Source organism: Dendropsophus ebraccatus, chromosome 4 (assembly GCF_027789765.1).
Source record: "Dendropsophus ebraccatus isolate aDenEbr1 chromosome 4, aDenEbr1.pat, whole genome shotgun sequence".
In the NCBI taxonomy this organism is placed as follows: domain Eukaryota; kingdom Metazoa; phylum Chordata; class Amphibia; order Anura; family Hylidae; genus Dendropsophus; species Dendropsophus ebraccatus.
In genome coordinates this window covers 9,935,828-9,951,294 of record NC_091457.1, presented here as the reverse complement: position 1 = coordinate 9,951,294, position 15,467 = coordinate 9,935,828, and the positions used below count along the sequence as shown (strand labels likewise).

Below are 15,467 nucleotides of genomic sequence, written 5' to 3'. Positions count from 1 at the left end.
GGACTGAAAAGTTATTCTTTGGCTCTATATATAATAAAATGCTATTTGTTTGAAAATGAAGTCACATGACAAGCCATTGAAATTCAGGGACATATCTGACACCCAACTCTTCACAGTCTCCATAGTTTGTCTTTGTGTTGCAGGGCCATTCACCTGAATGTTCCCGGCCTTCAGTCTGGACCTCACGGACATACATCATGCTGAGTAGCCGGAGACAGGTAGAGCCCACAGGTGAAGCACAGGATCGACAAATAGTATATGGAGTATGTCTACTGACATGATGGTGGTAGAGAAAAGGGGTCAGGTGTGATGGGCCCTAGTGGCCTGGCTGTGGCTTACCTCTTCCCTTTCCATAGGGAGCACATGGCCTGAATGTTTATGTGTATGGGGGAAGACGGAAAAGATTTCTGTTGGCTGACTGATGGTTAACAAACATGTATGGGCACCTATAGACTCAGGACTGACCAGTATACATAGAGGACTTATAAACGCACCTTTTTTGTGCATTTCTGATGCATAAAGTTGCCCCAAAAAGTTCATTTTATGTCTACAAAAAAGGCTAAAAATTTTTACAAGTCCCTTAGCTCCCACGAAATCTCACCCTACGTGCTGGACTTTTTTGTCAGACAACAGCCAAAGGAACCAGTGTTTGTCATGATCGGCCACACTAGGTCGCTTTTTTGCCAATGTGCACAACCATGTCAGGAACTGCCCCGAGAAGGAGAGGTTTTCTATGGGGATTTGCTGCTTCTCTAGACACTTCCTGACATGGACAGAGGTGGCAGCAGAGAGCACTGTGTCAGACCTGAAAGAATACACCCCTTCCTGTAGGACATACAGCAGCTGATAAAGTACTGGAAGACTGGAAATTTTTAAAAAAATGTATATTGTCTGTATAACTTTATTGCACCAGTTGGTTTGAAAATTTATTTATTTTTCTCCAGAGTACCCCTTTAAACCATTAGTGATCTGCCAGTTCAGTACGGCATGTTTTTGTCTAGTTCCGTTGGACATTGATTAGCTACTTTATACTTTAGCCATACTAATAATTTTCTAAATGACTTCATGGTCTCATATCACATGGTCCCAAGCTTCTGTTCCTCTTTGTGGTGAAGCCTTTTAGTTAGAGCCACTTCGGTGTTGTCACATAAAGTCTTAGACAATCCACGAGGCCAGATATTTCTGAGATTGGTCTATGATGCGGTCACATGACTTAAAAAGGTAGTAACCAAGCAGACAACCTGTATGGCCACACATATATACTTTATTTCCAAACAAGTCCATTCACTGAATGAAGTTATTTTCTATCTCGTCCATGATTAACCCCTTATAGGTCCAGAGTTATAAAAAGTATACAGCGAATAAGCGTTATCTGTAAAAATAGTTCAACATATGTGAGGTATCAATGTGTCAGAAAGGTAAGTGTGAGTAGTACGGCAGTGACGTACATGGTGTGTGTGTATATATATATATATATATATATATATATATATATATATATATATATATATACATACATACACACATATGTGCTTTATATGTCTGGTTGCATATATGCTTTATATGTCTGCTTGCATAATATAGGTTACATTGTAAGTCTATGGAGTCCATCTTACATGAGACGGGAAGAGCAGTGAAATAGGGAGTGAAGTGCTAAACCAGAACTTCTTTCAGTGACACTGACAGAGTCCTTGGTCATAGCTATCAGCACAGGATGTAAACTGCAGTTATATAATATAGTGAATTCTAAAGACACAACTCCAGTTATAGCATATACTATATAAATGTGTAGCTATGTCCTCTATCCATTGCTGAAATCTGTGGTGTACATAGCAGCTCCTCAGGAGCACTAAAATGCCACTGTATATGTAATTCACTTATTACATATATAGCAGCATTTTAGTGTTGGATTCAATTAGCCCTATATGTAACATCAGATAATCTTTTGGGCTAATATGTCAAAGTTTCCACTCGAAAAATAGGAAGACTATAAAGACTGTCACACACTTTCCTTCTATGGACGCCAATGTTTGAGACACATTGTATACCAAGTCAATGGTAAGATGTAGTGCGGAGGGTTTGGAGGTGGAGCAGAACTCCTCAGCCACCTCCAGTCTTACTGTCCATAAGTAACAGCCACCCTCAGGAAGGACAAGCAGAAAATAAGAATATTGTACGGTAGAGATCACAAGGCACCGGCTACATGTAGAAAACCGCCACCTAGTGGCATCCAATGATTAATTTAGGTCTTGTACACAAAGTGGCCACCGAGCGGGTGAATAGGCATCAGTGCAAATGGAGAATATAAAAGCCAATCAGCCCCCGTCCCTCGTTCAGATCACTTTGATACACGACTCTGCACTGCAGAGATTACACATCGGCACTGTGCCCACCACGGAGTCCGGCTCCCGGCATTGCTCACAGGCTCAGTTGCTGCTGCAAGTCGTATATAGAGGCGGAACTTTTCTGTAGAGCATCAGACACATAGTCTTCATGTTGTAGGATCTGTGGGGTCTCCAGCACCCCACCTTGTCCCAGTACACAGGGCACGCTCAGGAACACATCATTCTGGATGTTGAAGAATCCCTGAGAAAAGAAGACACAATGCAGAGATTCTTTTGTTTGTTGGATAATCAATAATTTCTGCCTCCATTTGAATTATCGGTATCGCCTGCACATTGCTCGTCTAAGCAGATGATAGTCAACTTGGGATCTGTCATTACCTTAGCAAGAGAAGAAACGGAGTGAATCTTCCTCTTATTTTGCACAATGGTGTCTGTGATGTCGGCTACAGACAGACCGACAGACCACGACCTCTGACCTTTACCTTTCATGACCTCCATTGCTCTGTTAGGGTAATAAAATACAAAAGGATAAAGTAACACATACACACGTGGCAAAATGTCCACCCCTAGGACCCCCATATGTAATGCCCATTTACTCAATGTCCCCTGCAGTTACTTATAAGAAGGACCTACTGCAAACGCTATAAGGAGACCCCATACATTATATAACCCTCACCTGTTTGTCAGCTGCTCCTGGAATAGCTTGGGATATATTTTTGCAGAGGGGGTATGATTATTTGCAGAATCAGCATCACTCCAGGCAGCCACTGAAATATACAAAACGTTCAATAAATGCTTCCATTTTATTACATGGCGGCATATTTTGGCTCATTTTTTATTTTGCACATGGAACAAATATCCTCAAGCAACAGTTTTTTTTCTAAACGTAGTCAGAAGCCCCTATTCTGCAATGGTTTGTTCCACAATGATGAAGACAGCAGGGAAAAGTGCTGTTTGTATTGTGGAACAGACCACTATGTAACAACAACAGGGGTTCTGACTACACACAAAAAAAGCAGTTTCGAAAACGTTAATCACCTACAGTGTTTTCTTCTCTGTTTCTGTAATATAGATTTTATGTTGGCAACAATAACTGGATTTTATAAGAAACGCAGTATAATTACAGAAATTGTGACGCGGATATAAAGCTGTGGGCTCCTCACCTTTATCTGCCCCTTGCTCCCCAATGACCCAGCCTGACTGTGACTCCTCTGTAGAATTGGTCAAGGTCTGAACGATATGTTGAAACCTCACAGTATCCAAGTTACATCCGATCCCGATGACTTGCCTGTGAGGGAGTCCACTCAGTTTCCAAGCCACGTAGGTCATAATCTCCACTGCAAGCCAAAGGAAAACATCACCGTCATATCAATTACATATGGAAGAAAATATGGCATGTGATAAAAATCACACTGATCCAAGATTTTACACCAAGATGTCTGTAAGACCTTCCTGACTATTACAGAGCATGTAGCTGAACCAATCAGAAGTCGATCAATAGTAATAGTCCATGGAGTCGCTATACCGTGCATCTACGTTCTGCTCTTACCAGGCTGGGAGGCAATGACCAGCACACTGTTCGGGCAATGATAGGACAGGGCTGGTATAAATCCACGCAGCAGATCCACGTTGCTTTGTAAGACCTCCCGATATGACTGGGCGTTACTCCATGCATTCACTGTTATAACTATGACTTTGGAGCCGACGACAGAGGACAGATCTGAAATGAAAGACGTAGATACAATATCTGTAAAGTAATAGCTAAATGGGTTTTCCACAGAGATCCAAGGATTCCAAGAATGGGGGATCTCCAGGTCCCAATTCCATTGGAGAAGTGGCCCCAACAGTGATTGTTTCCAAAGACTTCAATAGTGTCTAATTCAGTAATGGCAATGGGACCTTCAGTAGGAACGGAGGATCCTTGGTTCTTAACCTACCTTTGCTGACTTCCACATTTGGAATAGAGAAAAGTTCAAGGTCCGTGGCTCCACCAACTTTTGATCCTCCATCGCTGATGTCAAGAAGAACAAGTTTGTCTGCAGCCCCCTGGACAAAACATAAGTTATGTCAGGAAAATCCGGGATCTTGGTGGGTCCACTCCCCAATATGTCTAGGTGCTAAGGTGTAAGGCCATTACACATATCACAAAATTCCAATAATCTGGCATTCAATGGTCCCAAATCCCAATAATCTGATTGAATCTAAGGATGATTCTAAGGATAATTAGAATTTTACATTATTTTTGCAAATCCACTAAACCCCCATGTTTTTAGTATCTGACTTACTTTTGCAGATATAGCTAATAGACAAGCCAAAGCCAAGTCTCCTCCTCCGATCACTGTGATTTGACTGCGACTTTTCGCACTGACGTCTACGCTGGACACGCCTGGTGATGTAAAGCAATGTGTTATATCAGGGGGCACAGTGTGCAAGTCTCTATAGCCTGCAGCTCTTCCGTATAACCTTACCATCAGTGACTCGGGAGATGAGAGACAGGAGCTCCTTCTGTTTGGCGGCTTCTGCAGCGGAGAGTGAATACAGAGGAAGCTCATCCTCAAAAGTCGCCGCCATTTCTTTTGTCAGACCCAGAATGGTGGACTTGGGCTGTAAAAGGCCAAATGTTACTAAACAGCAGTGATGGTATAACAGCGTGTATAAGACTGTACAATAATGGCTGCCTACCCCCTGGGGATAGGAATGAGATGGGGAGCCATGCTGGAGACTAGAAATGAGATGGGAAGCCATGCTGGGGACCGGGAATGGGATGAGGAGCAATACTGGGGACTAGGAATGAGATGAGGAGCAATTCTGGGGACTAGGAATGACATGAGGAGCCATGCTGTGGACTAGGAATGAGATGGGGACCAATGCTGTGGACTAGGAATGAGATGGGAAGCCATGCTGGGGACTAGGAATGAGATGGGGAGCCATGCTGGGGACTAGGAACGAGATGGGGAGCCATGCTGGGGACTAGGAATGAGATGGGGAGCCATGCTGTGGACTAGGAATGAGATGGGAGCCATGCTGTGGACTAGGAATGAGATGGAAGCAATGCTGGGGACTAGGAATGAGATGGGGAGCCATGCTGTGGACTATGAATGAGATGGGGAGCCATGCTGGGGACTAGGAATGAGATGGGGAGCCATGCTGGGGACTAGGAATGAGATGGGGAGCCATGCTGTGGACTAGGAATGAGATGGGGAGTCATACTGGGGACTAGGAATGAGATGGGGAGCCATGCTGGGGACTAGGAATGAGATGGGGAGCCATGCTGGGGACTAGGAATGAGATGGGGAGCCATGCTGTGGACTAGGAATGAGATGGGGAGCCATGCTGTGGACTAGGAATGAGATGGGGAGCCATGCTGGGGACTAGGAATGAGATGGGGAGCCATGCTGTGGACTAGGAATGAGATGGGAGCCATGCTGGGGACTAGGAGTGAGATGGGGAGCCATGCTGTGGACTAGGAATGAGATGGGGAGCCATGCTGTGGACTAGGAATGAGATGGGAGCCATGCTGTGGACTAGGAATGAGATGGGGAGCCATGCTGGGGACTAGGGATGAGATGGGGAGCCATGCTGTGGACTAGGAATGAGATGGGAGCCAAGCTGTGGACTAGGAATGAGATGGGGAGCCATGCTGTGGACTAGGAATGAGATGGGGAGCCATGCTGTGGACTAGGACAACCATCATAAAACAACACTGCTTTGTTCAATTTTGGGTGGTCGTCTTAAACAGGTTTCTCTGTATACTGTGACCCTCTATTCCCATCCTTTTCAGGATCTCTGCTTGCTGTCCTCATGTAGGGTATAAAGCTGACTCATCTCTTCTATTATTAGTTACATATATCCTGGTCACGACTAGAAACTCCAGTCTGGTAAAACGAGTTTGGCCGCTATCATGTGACCTGTAATATGAATGAATTACATCCTCATCACATGACATGATGATTGGTCAGGTCAGGGCACTCATAATGATAAGATCCAGAGCCGTCGCCCATAGCTACCAATCAGACTGCAGAGGCCCTATGGAAAGTGAAAGCAGTAGCCAGACCTGTTGCTATGGTGACTATTGTCCCTCAGTAAATAATAAATATCCCCGGTCTATCACTGATATACTATATATTGTATATTATATTAATATTATGTATGATATATGAGTTGGTAACGTCTCTCCAGCATGTAGTAAAGTAGAAGGGGAACGCTGGTCACCATGGCAACGCTGATAGTTCGCCATGTATGTGTACTGCTACTTACATGGCTCCAGTTCTGCAGGTACGGCAGATAGATCCGGCCATGGCTATCAATGTGTTTTCCAACCCGGATCCCCATGTTCTGTGTCGGCTTAAGAAAACACATCGGAGGAGCGAACGGGTGCGAATCCAGGAGCCACAGGCAGATGGGGATGTTATAGGAGCTTCCTGAGGACAACATGGTGCACATATATAGACAGTGATATTGTATGTGTATATATAACTGTGTGTCACTATCCTATACTCCAAATCAGCATGTTACCAGCCTGTACCCCAAGTGTCACTATGCCGTACCCCAAGTGTCACTATCCTATACCCCAAGTGTCACTGTCCTGTACCCCAAGTGTCATTTTGCTGTACCTCAAGTGTCACTATACTATACCCCAAGTGTCACTATCCTGTATCCCAAGTGTCACTAACCTGTACCCCAAGTGTCACTAACCTGTACCCCAAGTGTCGCTATCCTTTACCCTAAGTGTCGCTATCCTTTACCCTAAGTGTCAGCGTGTCCTTATCCTGTACCCCAAGTGTCAGTGTGCCATTATCCTGTACCCCAAGTGTCATTATCCTGCTGTACCCCAAGGGTCAGCGTGTCCTTATCCTGTACCCCAAGTGTCAGCATGTCATCATCCTGTACCCCAAGTGTCATTATTCTGTACCCCAAGTGTCACCATGTCCTTATCCTGTACCCCAAGTGTCAGTGTGCCATTATCCTGTACCCCAAGTGTCATTATCCTGCTGTACCCCAAGTGTCAGCGTGTCCTTATCCTGTACCCCAAGTGTCATTATTCTGTACCCAAAGTGTCAGCATGTCCTTATCCTTCACCCCAAGTGTCCTTATTCTGTACCCCAAGTGTCAGCGTGTCCTTATCCTGTACCCCAAGTGTCACCAAGTCCTTATCCTGTACCCCAAGTGTCACCATGTCCTTATCCTGTACCCCAAGTGTCATTATCCTGTACCCCAAGTGTCAGCGTGTCACTATCCTGTACCCCAAGTGTCAGTGTGTCCTGATCCTGTACCCCAAGTGTCAGCGTGTCACTATCCTGTACCCCAAGTGTCATTATCCTGTACCCCAAGTGTCACTATGCCGTACCCCAAGTGTCACTATCCTATACCCCAAGTGTCACTGTCCTGTACCCCAAGTGTCATTTTGCTGTACCTCAAGTGTCACTATACTATACCCCAAGTGTCACTATCCTGTATCCCAAGTGTCACTAACCTGTACCCCAAGTGTCACTAACCTGTACCCCAAGTGTCACTAACCTGTACCCCAAGTGTCGCTATCCTTTACCCTAAGTGTCAGCGTGTCCTTATCCTGTACCCCAAGTGTCAGTGTGCCATTATCCTGTACCCCAAGTGTCATTATCCTGCTGTACCCCAAGGGTCAGCGTGTCCTTATCCTGTACCCCAAGTGTCAGCATGTCATCATCCTGTACCCCAAGTGTCATTATTCTGTACCCCAAGTGTCACCATGTCCTTATCCTGTACCCCAAATGTCAGTGTGCCATTATCCTGTACCCCAAGTGTCATTATCCTGCTGTACCCCAAGTGTCAGCGTGTCCTTATCCTGTACCCCAAGTGTCATTATTCTGTACCCAAAGTGTCAGCATGTCCTTATCCTTCACCCCAAGTGTCCTTATTCTGTACCCCAAGTGTCAGCGTGTCCTTATCCTGTACCCCAAGTGTCACCAAGTCCTTATCCTGTACCCCAAGTGTCACCATGTCCTTATCCTGTACCCCAAGTGTCATTATCCTGTACCCCAAGTGTCAGCGTGTCACAATCCTGTACCCCAAGTGTCAGTGTGTCCTGATCCTGTACCCCAAGTGTCAGCGTGTCACTATCCTGTACCCCAAGTGTCATTATCCTGTACCCCAAGTGTCACTATCCTGTACCCCAAGTGTCAGTGTGTCCTTATCCTGTACCCCAAGTGTCAGCATGTCCTTATCCTGTACCCCAAGTGTCACTATCCTGTACCCCAAGTGTCAGCGTGTCCTTATCCTTCACCCCAAGTGTGTATGTTCTATGTTATTGCTCTGTGATGTGATATGCTTATTACCCTGAAACTTCATGGGAATTGTTCCTGAGAGATTCAACAAATCCTTCTGTGATCCGTCTTTAAACGCTGGAAGAGAAGAATTCTTATCAGATTTTAGACGCATGAAGAAATCATTTAAACTTTCTGCAAAAATCTATTGCAATTTGTGCCATAGTAGCAGCTTATGAGACTTGCACTACATTTTTAATGTTTTATAAAGAGACTCAGTGGTCAGTAGGTTTATGGTGTCCTATAAGCTGAACAGAATGATGTATCACTTACACTGTTCTGTGCAGCTGATCCTGAGATATCCTCCTGAATAACATGGACAATAAATAGTCCTCTCCATTATGTGCATGTGCTCAGTAGTCCTGGATATTCATGGGCAACAACAAACTCTGCCCACCAGCTGCTGATTAGCAGTTATCTATCCATGCTGTGTATAGGCAGTCAACTGTCAATCAGCAGCTGAAGGGCGGATGGAGGGGTGTGGCATCCTATTCTCCTGCACATTAGGAGAACGTCTGAACAGAATGATGGAAGGAATACATTGTGCTGTTCAGCATAAACCTAGTGACAGATTCCCCTTAAAGTGGTTATCTAGGATTGGGAAAACAGTGCCACCCCTATCCTTAGGTTGTGTGGGCCATTATAACTAAGCACCATTCACTTCAATACAACGTAGCTGCAAAACCCACACACAAACTGGAGACAGGAGTGGCGCTTTTTCTGTATAATATATATATATATATATATATATATATATATATATATATATATATATATATATATATATATATATATATATATATACACACACACACACAGTGACTTACTGTAGGTGTCCATGGAATACAGGAAGTTGGGGAAGGCTCGGTGGACATCCTTTAACTCCTCGATGGTCAGGTCTCGAAACTTATACTGTGAGAATAAAGCAGAATATATCCTGAGAGTGGGAAACACAGATCTACAGTACTTCACTAAGGACAGACGGGCACAGACCCCATATACTTCAATGGGCTGGATGGAGTCAGCTAAACTATATTTGTGTCAAGACCTGTATACACTGGGAAATGACCCAAACATAGTCTCTAGCAGACTACTGTATGTGCAGGTCATGGAATTGAATGGGACTGGGCCGATCCGAGCACAGATATGTTGGCAGCTGCTTTTTAGATTTTTCCAAGATATATATGTGCCCTGGAGGCATAAAACATGGTGTGAGCCCGGCCTAACAGAGAAAACCTGGATATTATCATAGAAGCATTAGTATAAGATGACCTAACCATCTGTACAGTGCTAGATATTTCATGTAACTATAGTATAACACTAAGCATATGGTGTAACCTGCCGTACACTACCAGTGATATAAAGAAAGTATAAGGGTATAAACACACACACCGTATACGCAGCGTATTTTCTGCTGCGATACGCAGCAGATTAGATCTAAACAACTGAACACAGCATCAAATCTACTGCAGATCTGTTGCGTATCTGCTGCGTATACGGTGTGTGTGTTTGTACCCTAAGGGTACTGCTGGTATATAATGGTGAGCTTCAGTATATTATGAGTTATATCAGATAAGGTTCAATATAGTACTAGTTATATGATGTAACTATTAGTATAGTAAGTATCGGTATAGTACAAATTACATGATGGGTAGGATCAGTATAGTACTGAATATAGAATGGTTAGTATCAGTATAGGACTAGTTAGATGATGGCTAGTATCAGTATAGTACTAGATAGTATCAGTATAGGACTGGTTATACGATGGTCTGTACTAGTTAGTATCAGTATAGGACTGGTTATATGATGTTAGTACCAGTATAGTACTAGTTAGTATCAGCATAGGACTAGTTATATGATGTTAGTATCAGTATAGTACTAGATAGTATCAGTATAGGACTGGTTATACGATGGTCTGTACTAGTTAGTATCAGTATAGGACTGGTTATACGATGGTCTGTACTAGTTAGTATCAGTATAGGACTGGTTATACGATGGTCCGTACTAGTTAGTATCAGTATAGGACTGGTTATACGATGGTCCGTACTAGTTAGTATCAGTATAGGACTAGTTATATGTACGATGGTCTGTACTAGTTAGTATCAGTATAGGACTGGTTACATGATGTTAGTACCAGTATAGTACTAGTTAGTATCAGCATAGGACTGGTTATATGATGGTCTGTACTAGTTAGTATCAGTATAGGACTGGTTATATGATGGTCTGTACTAGTTAGTATCAGTATAGGACTGGTTATATGATGGTCTGTACTAGTTAGTATCAGCATAGGACTGGTTATACGATGGTCTGTACTAGTTAGTATCAGTATAGGACTGGTTATATGATGGTCTGTACTAGTTAGTATCAGTATAGGACTGGTTATATGATGGTCCGTACTAGTTAGTATCAGCATAGGACTGGTTATATGATGGTCTGTACTAGTTAGTATCAGTATAGGACTGGTTATACGATGGTCTGTACTAGTTAGTATCAGTATAGGACTGGTTACATGATGTTAGTACCAGTATAGTACTAGTTAGTATCAGCATAGGACTGGTTATATGATGGTCTGTACTAGTTAGTATCAGCATAGGACTGGTTATACGATGGTCTGTACTAGTTAGTATCAGTATAGGACTAGTTATACGATGGTCTGTACTAGTTAGTATCAGTATAGGACTAGTTATATGATGGTTAGTACTAGTTAGTATCAGTATAGGACTGGTTACATGATGTTAGTACCAGTATAGTACTAGTTAGTATCAGTATAGGACTGGTTATATGATGGTCTGTACTAGTTAGTATCAGTATAGGACTGGTTATATGATGGTCTGTACTAGTTAGTAGCAGTATAGGACTGGTTATACGATGGTCTGTACTAGTTAGTAGCAGTATAGGACTGGTTATACGATGGTCTGTACTAGTTAGTATCAGTATAGGACTGGTTATATGATGGTCTGTACTAGTTAGTAGCAGTATAGGACTGGTTATATGATGGTTTGTACTAGTTAGTATCAGTATAGGACTGGTTACATGATGTTAGTACCAGTATAGTACTAGTTAGTATCAGTATAGGACTGGTTATATGATGGTCTGTACTAGTTAGTATCAGTATAGGACTGGTTATACGATGGTCCGTACTAGTTAGTATCAGTATAGGACTGGTTATACGATGGTCTGTACTAGTTAGTATCAGTATAGGACTGGTTATACGATGGTCTGTACTAGTTAGTAGCAGTATAGGACTGGTTATACGATGGTCCGTACTAGTTGGGGGTTAGCACCAGGCAGGTGTTTGATAGATACAGCAGTGATCACGTGACGCTGGGATCAGTCCGGCACTATTAGTTTACGGCTCTTTAGCAGTCACGTGACGAGCCCGCAGCCCCCCGTAGTGTAATCGGTTATTATGGCTCACCTTCCCCAGCCGCTGCCGCATCAGCTCCGCACTGAACTCCATGTCTCCCCGGGGCTCCCGGCTCCTCTTCCTGCTTCCTCTCCAGAGCCCGGGAGCAGCGGCGGGGAGGAGCCGGCACCATGACTGTGTGCCCGGCCCGGGGGCTCCCCTCCCCCTGCTGTATAGTGTGCCGGAAGCCTCCCCGCCCCGCACACTGCACCGACACCTCAGCTCAGGAGATACACTGCACCGACACCTCAGAGACTGCTGATACACTGCACCGACACCTCAGCTCAGGAGACACACTGCACCGACACCTCAGAGACTGCTGATACACTGCACCGACACCTCAGCTCAGGAGATACACCGCACCGACACCTCAGCTCAGGAGATACACTGCACCGACACCTCAGCTCAGGAGACACACTGCACCGACACCTCAGCTCTGCTGATACACTGCACCGACACCTCAGCTCTGCTGATACACTGCACCGACACCTCAGCTCAGGAGATACACCGCACCGACACCTCAGCTCAGGAGATACACTGCACCGACACCTCAGCTCAGGAGACACACTGCACCGACACCTCAGCTCTGCTGATACACTGCACCGACACCTCAGCTCTGCTGATACACTGCACCGACACCTCAGCTCAGGAGATACACCGCACCGACACCTCAGCTCAGGAGATACACTGCACCGACACCTCAGCTCAGGAGACACACTGCACCGACACCTCAGCTCTGCTGATACACTGCACCGACACCTCAGCTCTGCTGATACACTGCACCGACACCTCAGCTCAGGAGATACACTGCACCGACACCTCAGCTCTGCTGATACACTGCACCGACACCTCAGCTCTGCTGATACACTGCACCGACACCTCAGAGACTGCTGATACACTGCACCGACACCTCAGCTCAGGAGACACACTGCACCGACACCTCAGAGACTGCTGATACACTGCACCGACACCTCAGCTCAGGAGATACACCGCACCGACACCTCAGCTCAGGAGACACACTGCACCGACACCTCAGCTCAGGAGACACACTGCACCGACACCTCAGCTCTGCTGATACACTGCACCGACACCTCAGCTCTGCTGATACACTGCACCGACACCTCAGCTCAGGAGATACACTGCACCGACACCTCAGCTCAGGAGATACACTGCACCGACACCTCAGCTCAGGAGACACACTGCACCGACACCTCAGCTCTGCTGATACACTGCACCGACACCTCAGCTCTGCTGATACACTGCACCGACACCTCAGCTCAGGAGATACACTGCACCGACACCTCAGCTCTGCTGATACACTGCACCGACACCTCAGCTCTGCTGAGACACACTGCACCGACACCTCAGCTCAGGAGACACACTGCACCGACACCTCAGCTCTGCTGATACACTGCACCGACACCTCAGCTCAGGAGACACACTGCACCGACACCTCAGCTCTGCTGATACACTGCACCGACACCTCAGCTCAGGAGACACACTGCACCGACACCTCAGCTCAGGAGACACACTGCACCGACACCTCAGCTCTGCTGATACACTGCACCGACACCTCAGCTCAGGAGACACACTGCACCGACACCTCAGCTCTGCTGATACACTGCACCGACACCTCAGAGACTGCTGATACACTGCACCGACACCTCAGAGACTGCTGATACACTGCACCGACACCTCAGCTCTGCTGATACACTGCACCGACACCTCAGAGACTGCTGATACACTGCACCGACACCTCAGCTCAGGAGACACACTGCACCGACACCTCAGAGACTGCTGATACACTGCACCGACACCTCAGCTCAGGAGATACACCGCACCGACACCTCAGCTCAGGAGATACACTGCACCGACACCTCAGCTCAGGAGACACACTGCACCGACACCTCAGCTCTGCTGATACACTGCACCGACACCTCAGCTCTGCTGATACACTGCACCGACACCTCAGCTCAGGAGATACACTGCACCGACACCTCAGCTCAGGAGATACACTGCACCGACACCTCAGCTCTGCTGATACACTGCACCGACACCTCAGCTCTGCTGATACACTGCACCGACACCTCAGAGACTGCTGATACACTGCACCGACACCTCAGCTCTGCTGATACACTGCACCGACACCTCAGCTCTGCTGATACACTGCACCGACACCTCAGCTCTGCTGATACACTGCACCGACACCTCAGCTCTGCTGATACACTGCACCGACACCTCAGGATGACTGCCTGATACACTGCACCGACACCTCAGCTCTGCTGATACACTGCACCGACACCTCAGAGACTGCTGATACACTGCACCGACACCTCAGCTCAGGAGACACACTGCACCGACACTTCAGAGACTGCTGATACACTGCACCGACACCTCAGCTCTGCTGATACACTGCACCGACACTTCAGAGACTGCTGATACACTGCACCGACACTTCAGAGACTGCTGATACACTGCACCGACACCTCAGCTCTGCTGATACACTGCACCGACACCTCAGCTCTGCTGATACACTGCACCGACACCTCAGAGACTGCTGATACACTGCACCGACACCTCAGCTCTGCTGATACACTGCACCGACACCTCAGCTCAGGAGACACACTGCACCGACACTTCAGAGACTGCTGATACACTGCACCGACACCTCAGCTCTGCTGATACACTGCACCGACACCTCAGCTCTGCTGATACACTGCACCGACACCTCAGCTCTGCTGATACACTGCACCGACACCTCAGCTCTGCTGATACACTGCACCGACACCTCAGCTCTGCTGATACACTGCACCGACACCTCAGCTCTGCTGATACACTGCACCGACACCTCAGCTCTGCTGATACACTGCACCGACACCTCAGCTCTGCTGATACACTGCACCGACACCTCAGAGACTGCTGATACACTGCACCGACACCTCAGCTCAGGAGACACACTGCACCGACACCTCAGCTCTGCTGATACACTGCACCGACACCTCAGCTCTGGAGATACACTGCACCGACACCTCAGCTCTGGAGATACACTGCACCGACACCTCAGCTCAGGAGACACACTGCACCGACACCTCAGCTCTGGAGATACACTGCACCGACACCTCAGCTCAGGAGACACACTGCACCGACACCTCAGCTCTGGAGATACACTGCACCGACACTTCAGAGACTGCTGATACACTGCACCGACACTTCAGAGACTGCTGATACACTGCACCGACACCTCAGCTCTGCTGATACACTGCACCGACACCTCAGCTCTGCTGATACACTGCACCGACACCTCAGCTCTGCTGATACACTGCACCGACACCTCAGCTCTGCTGATACACTGCACCGACACCTCAGCTCTGCTGATACACTGCACCGACACCTCAGCTCTGCTGATACACTGCACCG

General features: G+C 46.6%; 1 protein-coding gene across 2 annotated transcripts; it reads right to left on the bottom strand.

The window, feature by feature from the left end:
* Window positions 1-2,327: 2,327 nt before the first annotated feature.
* Window positions 2,328-12,238, bottom strand: UEVLD (UEV and lactate/malate dehyrogenase domains). Of its 2 annotated transcripts, none has more exons than XM_069965117.1 (12): window positions 12,063-12,238; window positions 9,472-9,556; window positions 8,657-8,722; window positions 6,603-6,766; window positions 4,814-4,949; window positions 4,631-4,731; window positions 4,283-4,391; window positions 3,895-4,065; window positions 3,509-3,682; window positions 3,022-3,112; window positions 2,724-2,847; window positions 2,328-2,586 (listed from the first exon to the last, which is right to left on the bottom strand). In XM_069965117.1, exons 1-12 carry the CDS (start codon window positions 12,102-12,104, stop codon window positions 2,419-2,421), a joined length of 1,431 nt encoding a protein of 476 aa, XP_069821218.1. In that variant the 5' UTR covers window positions 12,105-12,238; the 3' UTR covers window positions 2,328-2,418. The 2 variants fall into 2 exon arrangements, with proteins under 2 accessions (XP_069821218.1, XP_069821219.1); XM_069965118.1 differs by lacking the exon at window positions 12,063-12,238 and adding an exon at window positions 11,912-11,994.
* Window positions 12,239-15,467: the final 3,229 nt, after the last annotated feature.

Bases quoted from the DNA above. Each gene is read 5' to 3' on its own strand.
- UEVLD (XM_069965117.1), bottom strand. From the start codon at position 12,104: ATGGAGTTCAGTGCGGAGCTGATGCGGCAGCGGCTGGGGAAG. The intron at 9,557-12,062 runs GTGAGCCATAAT...TTATTCTCACAG, and splicing joins TGCGGCAGCGGCTGGGGAAG to TATAAGTTTCGAGACCTGAC. The intron at 3,113-3,508 runs GTGAGGAGCCCA...TGTATATTTCAG, and splicing joins GGAGCAAGGGGCAGATAAAG to TGGCTGCCTGGAGTGATGCT.